The 19,738-nt window shown below is 39.5% G+C and overlaps 1 protein-coding gene across 1 annotated transcript in view; it reads right to left on the bottom strand.

The window, feature by feature from the left end:
* The window catches only part of SORCS3 (sortilin related VPS10 domain containing receptor 3), a 559,312-nt gene that overhangs the window by 138,823 nt on the left and 400,751 nt on the right, over window positions 1-19,738 (bottom strand). Inside the window, exons 6-7 of the mRNA XM_037159520.2 lie at window positions 17,598-17,662; window positions 6,866-6,984 (exon numbers count right to left, since the gene is read on the bottom strand). Of these exons, the coding sequence (XP_037015415.2) occupies window positions 6,866-6,984; window positions 17,598-17,662 (184 nt within the window). The remainder of the gene's footprint in view (window positions 1-6,865; window positions 6,985-17,597; window positions 17,663-19,738) is intronic.

The raw sequence follows: 19,738 nt of genomic DNA, 5'->3' as shown, positions 1-19,738 counted from the left end.
AGAAAGTGGCCAAATAATAAAAAACAGCCAGTGGTAGAGGAGAAAGGAAAAATAATACCCTAAAGTTTAATGCAGGAAAGCTGCTAAAATTGACACAAAAATTAGTTCTGAGCTTTCTAGCAACTATAGAAAGGGAATCACAGTGTTACCTAGATCTAATTATAGGAAATAGAAAAGGTTCACCTCTCCAGGACAATTTTCTAATTTATTTTCCTGCCACTTCAGTCCCTCCCACAGCTACAGTTGTCCTTGAACAGAGAGGTCCCAGTGGCACATTACGTTTTCTCGCTTTCCTAACATTACCCAGGCCTTTCCTAGCACTGAAAAAGCCCCTTTTCCTTTATCCATCTAGGCTCCATTCCAGGAAGCTTGCATTGACCCTCCCCCGCAGAGCAGGGGGAGGGGCTCTTCCTGCTAGCTCCAAGAGCAACACACACTTCTCAGTATTACAGCTCTTATCACTCTGCATTATAACCGTTTAGTTGTCTGTATTCTCCACTGGGCTGAATGCATATTAATATATTTAAATGACTGAATATAAAAAAAGACACTAAATAACATAATGAATAATTCCTGGATGGCGGTTTTATAAAAATGCAGAGACATTCTACATATGGCCATCACTTATGCAGTGAGCAATTGTCAATTACCCTAAGCCATCTTAGATTGTTATTTGAAGAAACAAGATTCCCTTACTTTAAAAAGATAACTAACTACACTCCCTGAGAATAGAGACAGGATCTTATCTTCTCAGTCCAGTTCAGTTCAACACTCATTTATTGAATACTAGTCATTATGCTGAGTGCAGAAGTAACAGCAATGAATAAGACCTAGTCCTGTTCCTCTTAAAGTTTACAGACCTGGCTAGGAAGATACAATGCTCATGGGTAAGTAGCACAGGAGCTTGGCCAATCCCAGCTAAGATTTCCCAGAGGGGGCACTGCCTAAGCTAAATCTTAAAGAATGAGTTTGTCTGGTAAAGGGACATTCCAAATAGAGAAAAAAGAAAGATTAAAAAAAAAAAAAAAAAAAAACCAAGAAAGGTCCACTAGACAAAAAAGGACATGGTATGTACACAGAAATTTTAAAAATGTATTTTTATTGAAGGGTAAAATATAACAAGGAAGGTACATGGGGAAGAGTGGTGGGTAGGGAATCACAGGAGGATGGTGGAGTGGGTAGGATCCAGATCACAGAGGAGCTTGTAGGCAATGTTAAGGAAATTGGATTTTACCCTATAGGTGATAAGCAGCACTGAAGTCAGGAACATTGGTTTTCACTTTAAATAAATTACTTTGGAAGTAGTGTTGTCCAAATGGATTGGGGTTGGGGAGTGCTATCTGGGAGCAAGGAAGTCAGTTAGCAACATTTCAGAAAATGCATGATAAGGGTTTATAAATGGTTTTAAATAGCCAAGTAATAATGGTGCTTTCCCCTTGTTTATAATAAATCACCCTGAAGCAACTGAAAAAACAAGAAAGAAAAAAATGCAAACTCTATACTTAATGGAAATATAACCCTGAAACACAATATATGTGGAAAGGAAGCCAAATGCAGTGAAGGACAAACAGAGTGTGAACAGGCACCAGGGCAAAAATGCCTACAGCTACAAATCTTAGATAAAGACAGAAAAATAGAGTTCTTCAAAGATGACATTTCCCAAGGAGCAAAACTAATAAACTAGCACCTACTTGGAACCAAGGGAATGTGGCCCGGAAATTGGCTGCAGGAGCATCCCTGGGACTGGTTGGTGATGAGGAGGAGCTGGACAGGCATGGCTAAGTAAAGAATCACTCAGAAGCTTCCACCTTATGAGAAGAACCTACCCACAGACAAACAATCTTCAGGGACACGGAACCTCACTGGGAACCAAGGAGGAATCCTGGTAAGTGGAAACAGAGCTCTGATCTATATCACCAAGAACCTCCTCAAACAGTTTTTCCAGGGAAAGCCAATGACATTAAGAAATAAAATGGTTATTATATCATAAAAAAAGTGCAAGAATTACAGAATAATACAGCAAAATAATGGGAGAAAATGGACAAGAGAAATGAATAGCAGATATAGGACAAAAATAAATGCTTCTGTGGAGCCACTGAAAACTGTAAACACACAGCTATGTGTGTTTTGACTAAAACTAATCCGTGTAATGAGATCATCTCTGCAAAAGAAGAGTTCAAAGCAGAAATACGAGAGCTTGGGGAAGACATGTTGAGACAACAAAACATGACAAACTATAAGCTGGCAAAAATCAGGAAAGAAGTCAAACAATAGTAGCAAAAAAAGGCAACAAGGAGCCTGAACACTGCTACCCATCCAAGTGTAATGTGGATAAGACTGATTTTTATCCATCTCATTTTGCTCAGAGAATTAAAACAGAGTGGAAGGGGGAAAGATGATGGCTCTCCTTTGTCTGTCCTGTCTTTTGTACACATCTTCCTAAGTGTCCATAAGGGAGAGAATCAAAACAGTGAAACTGAAATAAAGTACATATTCCAAAATATAAATCACTGAAATTGGGGGGAAATTAAAAAGTAAGGAAGATATGGAAGCAACTCGAGTGCCCATCAATACACAAGGGAATAAAAAAAAGCTGTGGTACATAAATGCAATGGAATACCACTTGGTGATAAAAAAAGAACAAAATCTTACCATTTGCAACAGCAACAATGGACCTAGAGGGTATTACACTAAGTGAAATAAGTCAGCCATAGAAAGGCAAGTACCATACGACTTCACTTATATGTAGAATCTAAAGAGCAAAACAAATGAGAAAACAAAACAGAAGCAGACTCATAGGTGCAGAGAGCAGTATGATGGTTGCCAGACGGGCTGGAGGATGTGAGCTGGGTGCAAAAGATGAAGGGATTAAGTACTAATTGGTAGTTACAAATACAGAACATAGTGAATAATATTGTAATAACTATGCATTGTACCAGGTGGGTACTGGAAATATGAGGGGAAGATCATTTCATAAAGAATATGTTTGTCTAACCCCTGTGCTGTACACCTGAAACTAATATAGTGGTGAATGTAAACTGTAATTGACAAATAAAATGAAAAGAACATGAAGAGTAATTGAACCAATTGAATGAGACATATTCCAGGGGGAAGAACTGATGTAGTATGATCAACATGAAACATGTACTAATAAAGTATATAAAATAACAGATGGTCACCATTGAACACACTTACCTATAAAACCAAAATAAAAATAAATATAGAAATAATGATTCAGAGCAAAATGTAAATGCTCTAAACAATTTAATTTAAAAACTGGTGTTGGATAGAAGGGAGAGAGGGGGGAGTCATAAACACATGGTATTTTCTCCTACCTCTGTCCAGAGCCTCATAAAATATTTAAGTCTAAGAGAGTTATATTTTAAGGTATAAAAGAGAATACTAGAAGATAACAATCCAGCAAAATTTAGTGGTGGAAGAACTGAAGCAAGAAGGGAGGAAACAGAAATTCACGGAAATACACTAACTTTATAATTGCTCACAAGAGGAAATCAATAGATAGTATCTGAAAAGAAGATTTACCATGTTATATAAAGTTATATTCATAAAGCTAAGTAGATAGAACAAATATTTAGATTATCAAAGAATCCTATATGTGGGAAAGAAGGAAAACAGTCCACATGGTGAGTTTTTTAAGCAATTATAACTAAAAACTAAGTATACACAGTCAGAATTAAGACATATCTCTCCTATCAATCAATACAAATGGCTAAACTCACCTAAAAGAAGGAAAGGCCTCTTTCATCAAATTCTGATGACCAACCAACTTACATTTACATTGGCAGCTTGTATAGTTGTTTATCTGCCACTTACTGACATGATTTGTTTCGATCTCATCCAATTGATAGTTTCAAATAATAGCATTCAATCGGTATTTATTTGATGGTTAATAAAATTCAATGTTTTCTCAAGAGTATTGGCCTTTTGCATTACTTGATGACACATTGCTATTTCATTGTTTCTCAGCTCTTTCATAATGAAATAAAAAATTCCTTAAAACAGAGTTTGAGGCTTGTGGGATCCGCTACCCTATGCCTTTCAGTTATTATCTCTAAACTCTCCTTCTAGATCTCATTTCCTACTTCCTTCTCATCTCTTCAAACTCCAGATACGAGAGTGTCCTGCAGCCCAGTCTTTGGATTGTCTCTGTTCTCTCTACTTGCTCCCTTGGTGACTTCAATTTTGTGGTTCAAAAATGTCAGCAATATGCTGACACCCTTCCAGTTTTAATCCATAGCCCTGACCTCCCACCACTCCTGCTTCTAAATCCAGTCTCAAATTTCTACCTACACTAACCCCATATCTCCACAAGGGGCTCAGAGGGGCTCAGGGCCCCTCTGAGTGGTGACTGCTACCACCCTACCCCTTGTTTACCAGCTAATGAGGCCTTCCCAGGTCATCCCAAATATAGCAATTTTGGTATTGCTATACCAAAAAACACCCAACATTCAGTCCCTTGTTTATTTTTACCCATATCATTGTCACTGACTGATATATTTTATAGTTAGGTATATAGATGACCGTACAGGATAGACAGACAGAGAGAGAACACACATATAACATTGTTTTGGTGCTTTACAGATACAATTAACAATTGCAATCCTCCCAGTGATCCATGAAGTGGAAACTGCAATTATCCCCTTTTTATAGAGGAGTCAGATGAGGCACAGTTCAAGGTTATGCAGCTAAGTGTGGTAAGCCAAGTTCAACATAAATGCTGGTCATCAATCTCCAAACTACACTATACCTCGTAGCCTTTCAGAGAGAGACAGACAGACAGACAGACAGACTGACAGAATCGTATACATACTTTTTCCTGTCTTCCACTAGAATCTATATGCCACTAAAACGTGATCTTTATTGTGTTTATTATTTTAACCCCAGCACCTAGAACAAGGGGTCTGGAACATAGTAGGCAATCAATAAAACTATACTGTATAATAAGAATTTATACCTTTTTCAAAGAAAATAAAATATACTGCTAATTAAAGAAAAACCTTCTATTGGTTTCCAGTATAATGAAAAACAATGTTTCAAAAAAAAATCTGGATATCTGCCTGCACAGTTATAGAAAACTTTATGCAATACAAAGAAAAATGAAACTGAAAAATCTGAACATTTTAAATGCTAAGTAATGTTTCCCAGAAATAATTCTGCCATGTTCATCACAATATGCAGTAGCGGCAGTAAGAAAAGTACAATCGGATTAGTAAATTTATAAATCATCCCAGTATTTCTACCTTAAAAAAATAGACATAGAGCAATAAGAAAGCCTTAAACCAGGGCCCCAGTAATGGGAATGGAAAAAAGGAAGCACTTAAGAAATAACTAGTGGTGATATTAGCAAAGGCTGTGAACTCATTTAATTGGATGACATTCAGTGACTTTCAGGTTTCTACTTTCAGTAACCTGGTCAAACATAGTGCCACCAATGTGTCAGGTTCAAGGGGGTCATGATGAATCTATTTTACCCGTGGTTGAGGTGACTATTAGATAACAGATCTGCAGTGCATGGTAGAGGTCACAGCTCGGTGACTTCAGAGTCATAAGAACATAGAGATGGTACTCAAAACCATGAGAACGTCCGGGCAACGAGTACTGGATGCGAAGACAGACTGGCCACGAGAAGAAAGCTTGGGAACTCCACAAGTAGTGCCTCGTACTGTCTACCCAGCATTTTATGCATTGTATATGTTCAAAAAATACTTTTGAATAAAGGAATGATAGTGCCAAGGACCTACCAATATTTAGGAAAAAATTGCCCAAGAGTCTGCCCTTTAATCAAGCTAAGAAACAGTGACATGTAGGCTACCAAGACCTCTCTTTTCCTACCTCTTTCAAGCTGCTTTTTGAGTGGCTGGCTATTTTTCCTGTACTTTACTAGGTCCTCAAAAATCCATGCAACTAATTTGCAAAAAGAAGTAACTGCTACATCCATAATCCATCAATCCAACAGGTAGCCACTGAGCACCCCTGATTTGCAAAGATACCTTGTGAAGATAGGGACAGGATGAGGAGTAAATTGTGTGTATAAAATATAGTCTCTAAACTCAGAGAGTATAAAGTGCAATTTGGAAAGAAGGAGACAAATAAATCTATTAAGAGCTAAGTAACAACTCCTAATTCAGGGAGATTCCAAAGTTCAAGTTTCCCAAAGGAAACAATTTGTGCCAAGTATTTGCCGAACACACACTCCCACACATAGTTGCTCACTCAATAGACTGTCATCTTTTGTTTTTCCTCATTTTTTATCTATTTTCATCTCCTTCCAGTAAAACTCCAAACCTAAAACCAGGTTTCCTTTTTCCATCTAAACATGCGAGTCCCATTTTTAGGTAAGCTATCTGAGAGACAGAGTTCTTGGAGTGATGGACTTGGGACTTAGACATTTGAAGGGGTAGTCGGCACTGAAAAGGGAAGGAAAGATTTAGCGTGCTCTGGATCTTTCCAGAATAAAAATACTAGCAATGCTCAATTTCTGGGAGATTCTCATTAGCAAATTTAGACAAGACACTTTGATAAATTAAAGTTCACTCTCATTAGAGATTTGACTGTAAGGAACCTCAATCCTCAGCTCAAACCCCAGTCATTTAAAGACCCTTTCAGTGTAATCAAAAACCAATTCAAGTAAGGGATTCAGTGGGGGCACTAAGGCCCCCTATAAACAATACGACCCACAGTGCCTTTGTCTTGCACCAGAAGTCTGAGCTCTCCCCAAGGGGCCAGGTTACCAAAGTCAGAAGAGGAACAGCCGCCTCGGGAAGGCCATCCTCATGTTCCTAGTAAGCAGCCGACTCCACCTACATTTCCTCCTTCTACCAGTGAAAGCATATCCTGTACTCACCTGAATGAAGATGTACTCGTCCTGGACGACCAGGGAACTGATGTCAATGGAGCGAGCAAAAGGCCCGCTCCGAGTGGTCTCGGCACATTCCTGGATCCTGCAGGTGAGGTAGTGGGCGTCTGCAATGAGAGGGCAGAGCGACACTTAGGCACAAGGGGAAATGGTGAGCAAAGCTCTCATCAGCCCTCAAAGCTCTATCTCATGGGAAATCGGTGATGGCATTAAAAATAACAGTGAGAGTTCATTTTCTTGCCCACAAAATGTGTGATGATATTTTTTTAAATGTCAAAATCTACTTAAGGCAAGGGTGGAGGGAAAGAGTTAATCCTACATTCCTCTGGCAAAACAGTAAACTGGTATGGCTTTCCTTGAAAATCAATGTGAAATACGAATCTATCAGAATTTTAAATGCATATCTTACAATTCTAATTCAAGGGATATTTTCCAGAAAAATATATATCTTCACAAAAAGGCAATGGCAGCTGTTCATCATGGCATTGTTCACAGCATGCAAAGACTGGAAACGTGCAAAATGGTTAAGGCTTAAGGGACCTTTAAATAAACCAAAGTCCACATGTAACAGAGTACCCTGGTGCATTGCCATGTTGATTTCTCCAAGATGCATTGCTGTTCTGCAAGCTTTTACAAAATTATTTAATACTATGTATTGTCTGAACTGATTGATGTCAAAAGCCCCTTACCTTTATGAATATATTGGCTTGTGCCATAACTGACTAGAAAGAAGAATGTGTATAAAAATGAGCTATGATTACTTTGGGAAAGAGAAATGAACTAAAGAAGACAGAGTTCCAGTGGGGTCTTTGCTTTTTATATTAGGTACATCTTTATTATTTTTACAAAGAACATAATATTTTCTTATTACTCATGTAAAATTTCTAAAACTCATATAAGTACTTATAAAACCTCAGCCTCTGAACTTGTCTCAGTCACCACAAAAAACCATGGCAGCAGCTGTGGCTGAGTGGGAAGCCCTTGGCTCTCAAACCACCCTGCCCACAACTGCAGGGCCACCCCAGGGAGACAATCCGTGTGGCTCTTTGCTCCTTAATGAAAAACCACAGGTGAGTCTCTTTGAAGCAACTAGTGTGTTCATTTGCTTTAAAATAGTTATTGTTCATTTAATGGTGTTGAAAAATAATAAATGGTCAAAAGGAAAACTAGGCGTTGTTTCAGGATCCGACGCAGGGTGCCTTTGTTCATCATCTAAAGCCACCTGCATTACCACAGGTATCTAACACAATTGTCCCCTTGGATAATGTGCATAGGTGTGCAACCATTTCAGAGGCTACAGTGAACGGGGTAGTGGGTAGCAGAAATAAAGGTAAAATGTTAAAAAATTACATTCATAACAATTCATCTTTTTAAAAAAGCATACTTTCAATTATACCTAACTTGATCTTTACTTACTTATTTTACTGTTTGATTCACCAAGTATTTTTTGTGTGCGTGCAATGTATTGGATATTGTTTAGATACTGGAATGTAACAGTGAACGACACAAAAATTTTCTCGTCTAAAAGGGCCTGCTGTCTAGGAAGGGGCTTACTCACATTATTTGTAGCTACCTACTACACACATTTATCTATAAATGATACTAATTTAATAGTAAAACATATTTTGGTAGAAAATGAATTCATCATATGCTCTATCTCTGCTTTTCAAATGTCTAAATTTGAACAAAGCCTATTTGCTTTGGTATCCATAATCCAAACACAACAAATATTGATTTCATTCTCTCCATCAGCAGTTTTATCATCTGCCCAATAGCACAAGCCTCTTAACTTTTTTTCCTCTCACATGTCACGCAATCCAGCTGGTTCCTAGCCTTGACGATTCAGGACTGGAAGGGCTTCCGGAGCCCCTCTTCTCTACCACCCTGCCACTTGCATGGGATAAACCCTCCTCATCTGTTTTGCCTATAGCACCCACTTCACAGCTAGGGTTCGTGTGCATGATGGACTGGAACCAGGACTGACCTGGGGCAAAGAGTCCAAGTCATCTCTGAAACCCAAACCTGAATTACACCCTCCCAACTTCAATCCACCAACAGTTCTGAGTGCCCAGGGACAAAGCCCAAGCATGTTTCTATGCAATGGAAGGCCTTTTACAACTAGTCTAATAAAATCAAGTGCCGAAGGAGCCAGGCAAATAACATATAAGAGTAAAATAAGCTGGGGTCAGATAGTAAATGGCAGTGGCACATGACCTTGGTGTCAGGGACACTGAGGAGTAGTGGGGACAGCGGTAAAATGCCCAGCACTTGCCTCTTAAAGGCAGAGCTGCTTCTCGGCATCAGTTTATCATTGACAGGCAGAAAGAAGAAGTTCTGAGTTTCTAAATAAAGCTAACACTCCCCGTTATTTTAATGTAAAATTTCCTGATTAAAAAAAATGACAGTGAATTTAAAGCGAAGATAGGGCCCAGGCCAAACAAAACAAGCATATAGTCCAAACAAGCTCTGGAAGCCACCAGTAGCCAGCTCTATTCTGTAATTTGATTCCCTACCTACCTCCCCGGAGAGGAGACACCCTCTTCCCCATTCCCTGGCTCCTTAGCAAGACCAGCTTGTTGACCATTTTGTAAGTACAGCCTGCAAGTCTTTTCCTCTTTGTCTCTGTTCACCAAGGAAAGCAAGAGTGCCTGGCTCGCCACTTCTGGCTGAGTGGACAGGGGAAGGCAAGCAGCCTAGCTGTGCCTCAGAGCACACAGCCTGCCTGCTCACTGGGCATTTTCTTGGACCCACACGACATTAGTAATTTGCTCGTAGAATAAAGCACTAAAACCCCAGTGAAAAGCTGCAGTAAACACATGTAAAGAAACCACAAGTGTTGACACGACAACCTGCTTCTTTCTCACCAGCCAGTTCCTCAGAAAGCTCCTTTCACTGATATAGCCAAAGGTACACTCAGGTGGCCATCTGCTCACCCGCGCAACAGGCTCGTTTTCCCCTCTTTATGATTCACTCTGCCATTTGGACACTATGAAAAAAGAATCGACTGTATTCAAAGCCAACCCCAAACAAAATCACAAAATCGACACCTACCTAAACCTTGGCCACGGCAGGGAGGCTACTGTGCCAAACCCATTCCACTTCTTAGCTATCCCCCTGCTTGCCACCTCCCACTATGCAAGAAAAAAAAAAAAGTCCTATTTAACAGGAAAGCAGCCCTAAAATGAGTCCTCGAAATACACATAAAGTTCAGGGGCCTTGCAGTATTTAGCTGGACTCACGTACTAGAAGTCTCAATGCTTTTATTTTTCAAAACACAGATATGATAACAAGTGCTACAACACCCATACCTGGTGAGAAGCCAAAGCGGGGGCTTGGGGAGAGCAAATTATCGGGCACCTGGGGTCACCAGGTAGACGTGACTGGGGATGGCAAGGGGCTTTGGGTGTCAAAGGTGAGTAGAGAACACAATTTGCTCAAGCTTTAAATCTGCAAAAAATCCAAAATTTGGATTTTAGACATTATCTCCAAATGAGCCTGGATATAGTCATACATGATGAAAGAGAAAGAAGATATATTTATTATATATCTTGAAATCTCAAAATAAGCGTCAAGCAACTATGGCCTTTTCATTGTTTTGTTTTGTTTCGTGTTGTGTTATTTTGTTTAATATCAACAGATGCCTGATAAAATGGAAGAGGTCCAGATCTGCTGAGGATATCATGGTGTCTGAGAGCAAGACCTCTGAAGCTAGATACACTGAGCCCAAATCTTGGATTCGCTCCTCGCTGCCTACCTTGGCCAAGTAGCAGCATTGCTCTTCATCTGGGAGGTGTAGACAAATCAGTACTTGCCTCTGAGGATTGTCATCAGGATTAGGTAAGATTATATATGAAAAACACTCAGTACACTGTTGCATAAATTTTAGAAGATCAATAAATGTTAGCTCTTTTTTATTATTAAGAAAGAAGGATGGGGCTTTAAGACTCGGCATCTCTCATACATTCAATGAATAACAAGTGATGTTTTATTTTATTGTGGAAAATCAAAAGACCATGATTCTACTAGCATAGATTCTACTAGCAAAACCATACTCTAAATTTATATCACTGTTTACTTGCTTTAAGTGTGATGGCTGATCAGACCAAGAAAAAAAAATAGGGAGTCTGAGCTGGAACAATCAAGGAAAAACTTGAAGGAGAAGGCAGCCCTTGCTTGTGTTTAGCCTGGACGGAGAAGTGTGCTATGCAAAGGAAATTCCTAGAAAAGGAGGTGGAAACTGCACATGGAGGGGCGAGTAGGCAAAGCTCCTTGAAGGCACTGTGCAATTACATGTGGACTTTGATTGGTGCTTATTCTTGAACTTTCATTTCTCTCCTCTCCTTTAAAACATCCTCAAATGGAAAACTAGAAAGAACAGATTGGGTGAAGATCTCATTTGCATATCCCTGTGGGAGAACCAGGGAGTGACTTCCCAAATGTCTGAAAGTCACATCACCCTCATGATTAATGTATTTCTAAATGTCAAAAATGTCTTTCTGATGTATTTCTAAGATCTGGTGCGGACACTACTGAAAGCCAAAGGCTTTGCTCCCTGCACTGTGAATAGAGAGATCCGTTTGATAACTTCAGCAATGTTGGGCCCTGTTTCAGCTAGTTCTGCTGTTCACAGGACATTTAGGGAGGACGGTGCCATCTCCCTAGTTTGTCGAGCCTCCACTTCCTCACCTTACAGGTGGACCAACAGTAGCATTACAGAAAGGAGTGGCCTCAGACTGACTGATTCATTTCTTTTGTATTGGCTCAAGGTATATAAGAAAAGTTGCAGGTGTCAGACACTCCCTGAGGTTCTAGAAAGAAGAGAGGATAAAACAGGTTCTTGCCCTGAGGAGAATCCCAGGCCAATAACGGAAATGGGATATTCACAGGTAGACACGTTTTGGGGTCTGTGCTGGATAGAAGATGACCAGAGAAATGGGCAATGTGGAGAGAGAGAGAGTGAAGGAGATAAAGTGGCATCCTTAAGCTTCTTTTCTTCCTAAGCGGTTGCATTGCTGCCAGTTTTGTAGCGCTTAGGGCGGCGGCTTCTGTCTCTCCCCATTCAGCAGGGCAAGCTTCTCATCTATCTACACCAACAAGTTTAACCGTGAAGCAGAGCATTTCTCACTGTGCCAAATCTTCCCCAAAGGATCATCTCCTTAGAAACAGGAGTCACGTCTTAGAGATCTGTTTCTATCCGCCGGCTGACTTTATAAATACTGGTTAAATAGCATTGAATTGCATTAAAAGCCTAGGCATTTTAATGTTGAATTATATCGTGACTAGTGATTATGTTTTGCCTTTGAGATTATGAAATACTCAAACTACCCTACATATCTTGTCTCTCATCACCAAAGAAAAAATTTCCCATGACTCCTTCAAATACCATCTTTTTGGGACATACACATAAGGTCAAAAATTGAAAAAGGGATTAAAAATTGTGAACAAAAGTTCTTCAGGTCTTCTCTTAGAGAAGTACCCAGGAGCTATTTATCTTAAATAAGAACATAAACTCTTAAATTAGGAACAAGTAAAAACAGATTCCAGGGAACCATGGAAAGTTGTTTAGTTTCCAAAAGCTTCCTTCTCATTGACTAGGGAGTGAGACTAACCTGCTTGCAGGTACTGTGCGAAACATGACATTGACATTGCTGCAGATGCCTACTACAGCACTTGAGACTTGGGAGAATCTAAAAACAAACAAAATCAACAAACCAAAAAAAAAAAAGAAAGAAAGAAAGTAACTTCTATTCCTTCCTATTGTGTCAATGGATTTAAAGTCTTTGTAAAACTTCTAATTACCCATAGGAGAATTCTAGTGTCTGTGCCTTCTCATGGTTCAGGTGCAGTGGTGGCTGACAGTGATAAAATATAGAAATCATAGGAACCTTGACAATCGTAGGACTCCTGATACTCTATAGAGGGCTCTTTCCACTCTACTTGTTTAAATAAACTGATCTTGAATATGATGACTAGATGATGATGATGATGGTGATGGTGATGATGATGACAACAATAACATTTTTATAATGCTCACTCTGTGTTCTCTGGTTTTACAGGAAATACATGCATTAACTGACTATTGCAAGATTGTAAAATTGATCCAACATCCCAATATGGAGTTATAATTATTATCACCCCCATTTTATAGATGAGGAAACTGAAGCCAGAACAACGAAGTAATTTGCCTGAATCCCACCATTGTAGGGAGCGGCAGAGCTGAGATCTCTGCTAGAATCATCTGAATAACTATCTCCCCAACAAGCTAGAAGCTCATCGAGGGTAGAGATGGTAGCACCTTCACCTGCATGTCCCCTCAGTATCAGCATATGTAGATTTTAAATAAATATTGGTTGGATAAAAAAACTAACTGGATTAATTAATAATGAAGAAAGGTAGGAAGTTCTATAAAACGAGAAGCCAAGAACTGCACATTATAGTTTTTCTTACCAAATATTTGATTTTAGGAGTAGCTTAAAAGTTATTTTTTCAATTTATATATAGCACATTTTTTTTTGCAAACAGCTCTAAAGTTTTAGCAGACGTATAGATTAATGTAACTACCACCATGATCAGGGTATAGAAAAGTTACATTACCCTCAGAAATTTCCTAATTCTGATCTTCTTTGTCAACTACTTCCCCCACTCTGACAAGTACTGATGGAGTCTGCCTCTCTATAGTTTTTCTTTTCCTATAATATCATGTAAATGAAATCATATAACGTACCCTTCTGAGAGTAGCTATTGTCACTCAACACAATGCCTTCAAAATTCATCCATGTTGTTGCAGGTATTGAAAGGTGCTAAATAGTATTCTATTTAATGAAGTATACCCCCAGCTTGTTTATCATTCATTCATTCCACTTTTAGGTTGTTTCCAGTTTGGTGTGATTATTAATAACTCTGCTACAGACATTTGCGTGTACACTTTTGTGTGAATATAACTTTCATTTCTTTAGGGTAAATATGCTGAATCCTAAGGTGTGTGTAACTTATAAGGCTGTCAAATATTTTTCTACAGCAACTGTACCATCTTGCATGCCCACCAGCAATGTACGACAGTTTCACTTGCTTCATATCCTTGTCAGCACTTAGTATTATCAGCTTTGCTTATTTTAGCAATGCTAATAGGTATATAATGATCTTGCATTATGGCTTTAATTAGTATTTCCCTAATGTCTAATATTGTGAAGCATCATTTCATGTAATTGTCATCATCATATATTCTTTGGTATAAATAGCCTTTTCAGAATTTTCCCATTTTTTAAAAATTGGGTTGTTACTTATTGCTATATTTTTTAATGTCTTTATATGTTCTGGTTATGAGTACTTTGTTGCATATATCATTTGCAAATATTTTTTCCTGTCTTTACTATGTCTTCTGAATAGCGAAAGTTTTTAATTCTGATGCAGTCCAAGTTACCAATTCTTTATTTTGTCAATTTTGGTTTTGATGTCAATCAAGGGTCATAAAGATTTTTTCTTATAGTTTTTCCTAAAAGTTTTGCAATTTTATATTTTACATTTAGAATATGTTCCATTTTAAATTAAATTTTGTATAAATTATGAATCATAGGTTGATGTTCACTTCCTCCATATGATTGTCCATTTTTCTAAGACCATTTGTTAAAAAAATATTCTTTCTTCTCTAAATATGTTGTATCCTGAAACCTTGCTCAATCAACTTATTTGTTCCAGGTGCTGCTCTGGTAGATTCCTTGTTACATTCTACATGGAAAACCATGTCAGTGAGAGTAGCAACAGTTTTATTTTTTTTCTTTGTGATCTGTATCAATTACATTTCACTTTTCTACCTTTACTGCGCTGGCTCAGACTTTCAGCATGATGTTGAAGAGGAGCAATAAGATAAGACTAAGTACCCCTGCTTTTTTCCTGCACTTAGGGGTTAGCATTGAGTATCTCATTGTTAAATATGATGCTACTTGTAAGTCTTCAGAAATTTCCTTCTATCTGTAGCATATTGAGAGTTCTGGGTTCTAGTTCTTACTCTGTAACTAGGGTGGCTGTGTGAGTCTGGGAAATTTTGAGACTAAGCTATCACATCAGAGAAAGAAAAAAGAAATACACTTTGTGCTTTTTTTGTATTGATCATTTAGATAAAAATGTGTGGGTATGAGTGAGTGTAAGAAAGCAAAAGAAAAGTGTCATGCCTTTCGTTAGGTTACACAAAATACAATACCAGGCTAAAGCAGGGATGACGTGCACTTTCTAGATAAAGGTGGGTTAGAGCCAACTGACTAGGTTAGAGAAGATTCTTTTAACTATTGAGAAACTGTTTTTAAAAACCAAATGGAACAGAATGAGTATGTGCTGTCATTTAACCTTAGTATGGCACATGACATTTATCTCTGTTATATTTCTGTCTACTTGTTTTCAATTCTTGATAACAAGCCAGAAAATCTTCTATGTGCTTTGCATTTTTAATCTCATAAAATTTCACAGCACTCCTGCACCATAGGTCTTATCCAAATTTGGACTGGTATTCTTAAACTTTCAGAAAATAAGTCTAAGCTTAATGTAAGAAATTACCTTTAAAAAAGAAGCAAAACAAAGAAACAACAACAACAAATAGAAGCTGTCCGTCAATAGCCTAGGGTATGTCTTAAGCTTGACCTCATGGGATCTGAGAACACACAGTGGGGGTTTTGGGGAAGGTGTTACTATACTAAGTAGGAGATCAGACAGTCCTATAAAGTTTCCTCCAGTCTGAACTGTGTCACCTACCAGAGGTCACCTATATGGCTTTAAAAGGTTGACGTGGGAAGCACAGCCGAGGCAGGGGTTGGCTGGAAAACTGGCCTGTGCGTCATCTTCTGAGAGTTATTGCCTGTATTCCGCTGGCTGCCCTGCTATGTTCCTTCAAACCCCTATATCTAACTCTCTCCCCCTGCCCAGTTTTTTTCAGCAATAATAGTCAGATAACATAATTTTGAATCCAGAACCCCTAAGGGTTCTGCCACCCTTATGATCAATGAATTTGAGTATGTGGTGTTATCCATTCCATCCCTAAAACTTAAATAGTCCTTTTATTTAAAAACACAAAAGAGAGAGAGAGAGAGACTCAGGTACAGAGCAGGCTGACAGCTGTTAGGTAGGGAGGAAGTAGCTGGGGAGTGTGGAGGGATAGAGCAAAGATGAAAAAAGAAAGGACTCACAAACAGGAACAATGGTGGTGATTGCAGGGCGGACATGGGGGGAGATGAAAAAGGGCATGGGGGTGGAGACAGTGATGGAAGGAGACTTTACTTGGGGTGGTGAACACACAATACAGCGTACAGATGATGTGTTGTAGAATTACGCACCTGAAACCTGAATAATTTTGTTAACCAGTGTCACCCCAATAGATTCAATAAAAAGGACAAATAAGAAACAAAAATTGTTAAAGAGTGTGGGTCATTCCTTATCCTTGCCTGCTTCAGGGAAAGAGAGAAAAAAATAAAGTACTTGGCGGAATGCCAGACATATACTAATGATGATTGCTTTCTAACTCTTTAAAAATAAAAACAAAGCCAATAAAATATATTACCCCAAATGCATGTTTCTGGCATGCATCTGTGTTTGGTCTCAAAAAACACATGTTTGGACAAAACACATGCAGTCTTACTTTATGTATTCTGAATGACATGCCGGCACCACAGCCTGATCAAAACAGACTCTCCTCGAATTTGTACAACGTTTTATAATCCCTATAACATTCCCCTGCATTTGGCCAACCCACAGCCCTGTGCTGTGGGCAGGGCAGGGACGAGTAATCTCACACAACAGGAAGCCAGAGCACAGAGAGTTGGGAGGGGACAGGGGTTTCCCTTGGAGTCACTGCTAATGGGTGGTAGAGCCCAGGACCCCAACTTGCCAGCAGGTGCCTGTTCAGCTCCATTCCTAGGTCAGCGCTGTTTCCATAGATTAGTTGGCTCTATTTTTGACCTATGATATGCTAATTCTATTTCACGTATTTTATATATTTCATAAATAAAATATATTTTCACCTATTTTACATATTTTTGTTTAAGCCGGTTTTATTTCTCTTGTACAGGAAGGAGCCCTATTAATATGTTCAACTCTGGGAAGAATAAAATGCTTAAAGTGGTGCAAAATGATATTTTATCAGTCCAATCCGGGTAAGATGTACATAGATGCACAAGGTCCCAAGGGGTCATGTGTTTGAAACCTTGGAGTTTCATTGCTTATTTTCAGGGACAATATAGGTCTTACATTCCACTGTATCTCCAGGTCTACAACAAAGCCTGGTACATGGTAGGCCATGCTTAAATATTTGTGGAATGAGTAAATAAAAATGTTGCTAATAGCTGCCTAGTTACTTTTCTGGGTAAGCTTGACTATAGGACAGATTTGTTTTCCAAAGCTGGCAACTCCTGCACTCCATCCGGTGAATGCAAAATACTATGATGAGCTATGGACACCCTATTCAGATTACATTGAGGATGGCAGAAAATTACTAACAGTAGCCTCAAAATTCATCACATTAACTCACATCCTCTGAAAATTCATCCCTGAGGGGTTTATTTCAGTGAAATACATCCCTCAGGAGAGGCCTCTCCCCACCCTGGGAAATAAGGACGGATCCCGGCAGCCTTGGAGCTCAGGGCTTTTCATCTTCCCAAGCCGTTAAAATGCAAATTGGGGAGGAGAGAGGGCTGCAGGCCGAGCTGCCCGGCCCTCGCCTGGAGGGGGCAGCACTCACATCCGTCGGTGGTCCGCACCTCCATGTGCACCAGGTCCGCCTCCTTATCCAATCCAGCCACCGACCTGGGAAGGGAAGGGAGACAGAAACTCAGTGACCACAGGATGGCAGACAACACATGGGAAGCACGCAGAGTGATTACTGGGAAAGTCGTTTTCTCAAGAGGGTCTGTGCTGCACCATGGGGACCCACAGAATAAAGCCACTGGCAAGCCCAGCTGTATGGTTGTCTCTAGTAGCCAGCACCTATAATGGTCACAACACATCCTGGAGTGATGTCAGAGACTTGGTGACTCTGGATAAAACATGACTACAGAGTGGATAGTAATGCTGGTCTAAATCTCCATTCTTGACCCTTTCCCACCACCTACAGCTTCTAAGAGGTTGTCCTCCCCTGATGATCTTCCATCTCCCCCATCTCACCATACCTGATTGCTTCCACCATCCTCCTCCTCTGCCCTCCCACTGAGAAAGTGCTGTTCCCTACTCCATTCTGTCCCTGGGGAAGGCGTGTTAGCCTCAGTCCTAGCTGTTCGCTTCCAGGCACTCTGGCCCTCCTGAGAGATCTGATCTACACTTCCTTCTTCCTGCATTGCAAACAATAAATGTTTGGTAACAAACATTCAAAATCTGGCCTGACAAGAACAAAATTCTCCTGGTGATCAGAGTGGGAAACCTTAAAGGTCTGTTGCCAATAGCCAGAAGAAGGAAGGCTGAGAATCCTTGCAAACTAATCCTCCTGGGCCTCAGCCCTTCCACACAGAAAGCCCAGTCAGGAGGCTGTCTCCTGCATGAGCTACCCCAGCCAGAGTAGAAGACCCAGAAAATCAGCTAAAAATAGGCAACCAGACATTAAAACATTCATGCAGTGAGGAAATCACATAATCCAGTCTCTCTGGCAAGCTCTTACTCATAGTCTATTTACTCTTATTTTAGATAGCATGCTAAGATTGGTTTTCTGGTTTTTCAGTCCTCAATAGGTAAGAAGCAGCAAGTTAGAAAAAAAAAGGTAGAAGTTAAAATGGTGAGAATGAACAGCTGATACCTAGAGAGCATAAGGAATAAAAAACCTATGGAAAACAGACCTAGGATTTCAAAATCCAATCTCCTGCGCCATAAATCTCTACACTTCTCAATGGCCCGGAGGCCATTACTGTATTATAGCATCAGTATCTGACATCTGTGCTCAGAGAGCAAAGGCACAGAAAACAGGAAGTGGGGTGCTAATGGTACCAGTACTTTCTGTTTAAGAGACTAGGGTGACAAGTGATATATGGTAGGAAAAATAAAATATTATCATTTAAAATGATCTTATCTCAATATATTTCTCCAATTCACAAATACTCTCCCTCTTTATGTTTTTGCTCAGGCTGCCTCACCACGTGGAATAATTCTGTTCTACTTTGCATATGCTTTGGTTATATAGCTCACCTCAATACCTACTTTCCATGAAAGTTCCTGACCCTGGCTGACAATTATAATCCCTTGGGGAACTTTATAAGGACATTGAATACCAAAGTACAGGCCCCACTCACAGGAATCCTGGCTTCATTCTCCAGGAGTAACAGTCCTCTCACATTTTAGTAGCATATGAAGAATCTCCTTGCTTAAACACTGATGCGGAACTCCACCCTCAAAGTTTCTGACTCGGGGGGGTGTCTGGGATAGGGTCCAAGACTTTGCAGTCTTAGCAAATGCACAGATGTTATGATAACAATAGTCAGGGTTCATGTTCTGAGAACCTCTAGCTCGGAGTATAGTTCGGGAGTCAGTAACTTTTAGATGCTCCTGGGTGGTAAGAATGTGTGATCAGAGTTTAATGTCACTCATTACAACTCGGAACACAGCCTCAGTACACTCTAACTGAAATAGCCTCTCCTTTGCATGTAGTTTCTAGGTAGTTAAGAGCATAAATTCTGGAATCAGACTCTCTGAGTTAGAGTCTTGGGTACATCAGTTACTAACTGTGGGATCACAGGTGATTTACTTAACCTCTCTATGCTTCAGTTTGCTCATCGGCACAACAGGGAGATAATAAAAGTGCCCTTATTATTTTTATGAAAACAAAATGAACTATATAAATGCATGCAAAACATTTTGAAGACAGAGAGGCATGTATTAACACTTGACACTATATCACGC

Source organism: Artibeus jamaicensis, unplaced genomic scaffold (genome assembly GCF_021234435.1).
Source record: "Artibeus jamaicensis isolate MK-2021 breed Jamaican fruit bat unplaced genomic scaffold, CSHL_Jam_final contig_490, whole genome shotgun sequence".
NCBI classification, from domain to species: Eukaryota; Metazoa; Chordata; class Mammalia; order Chiroptera; family Phyllostomidae; genus Artibeus; species Artibeus jamaicensis.
The sequence above is the reverse complement of the archived record's forward strand: the minus strand, read 5'-3'. Positions and strand labels throughout refer to the sequence as shown.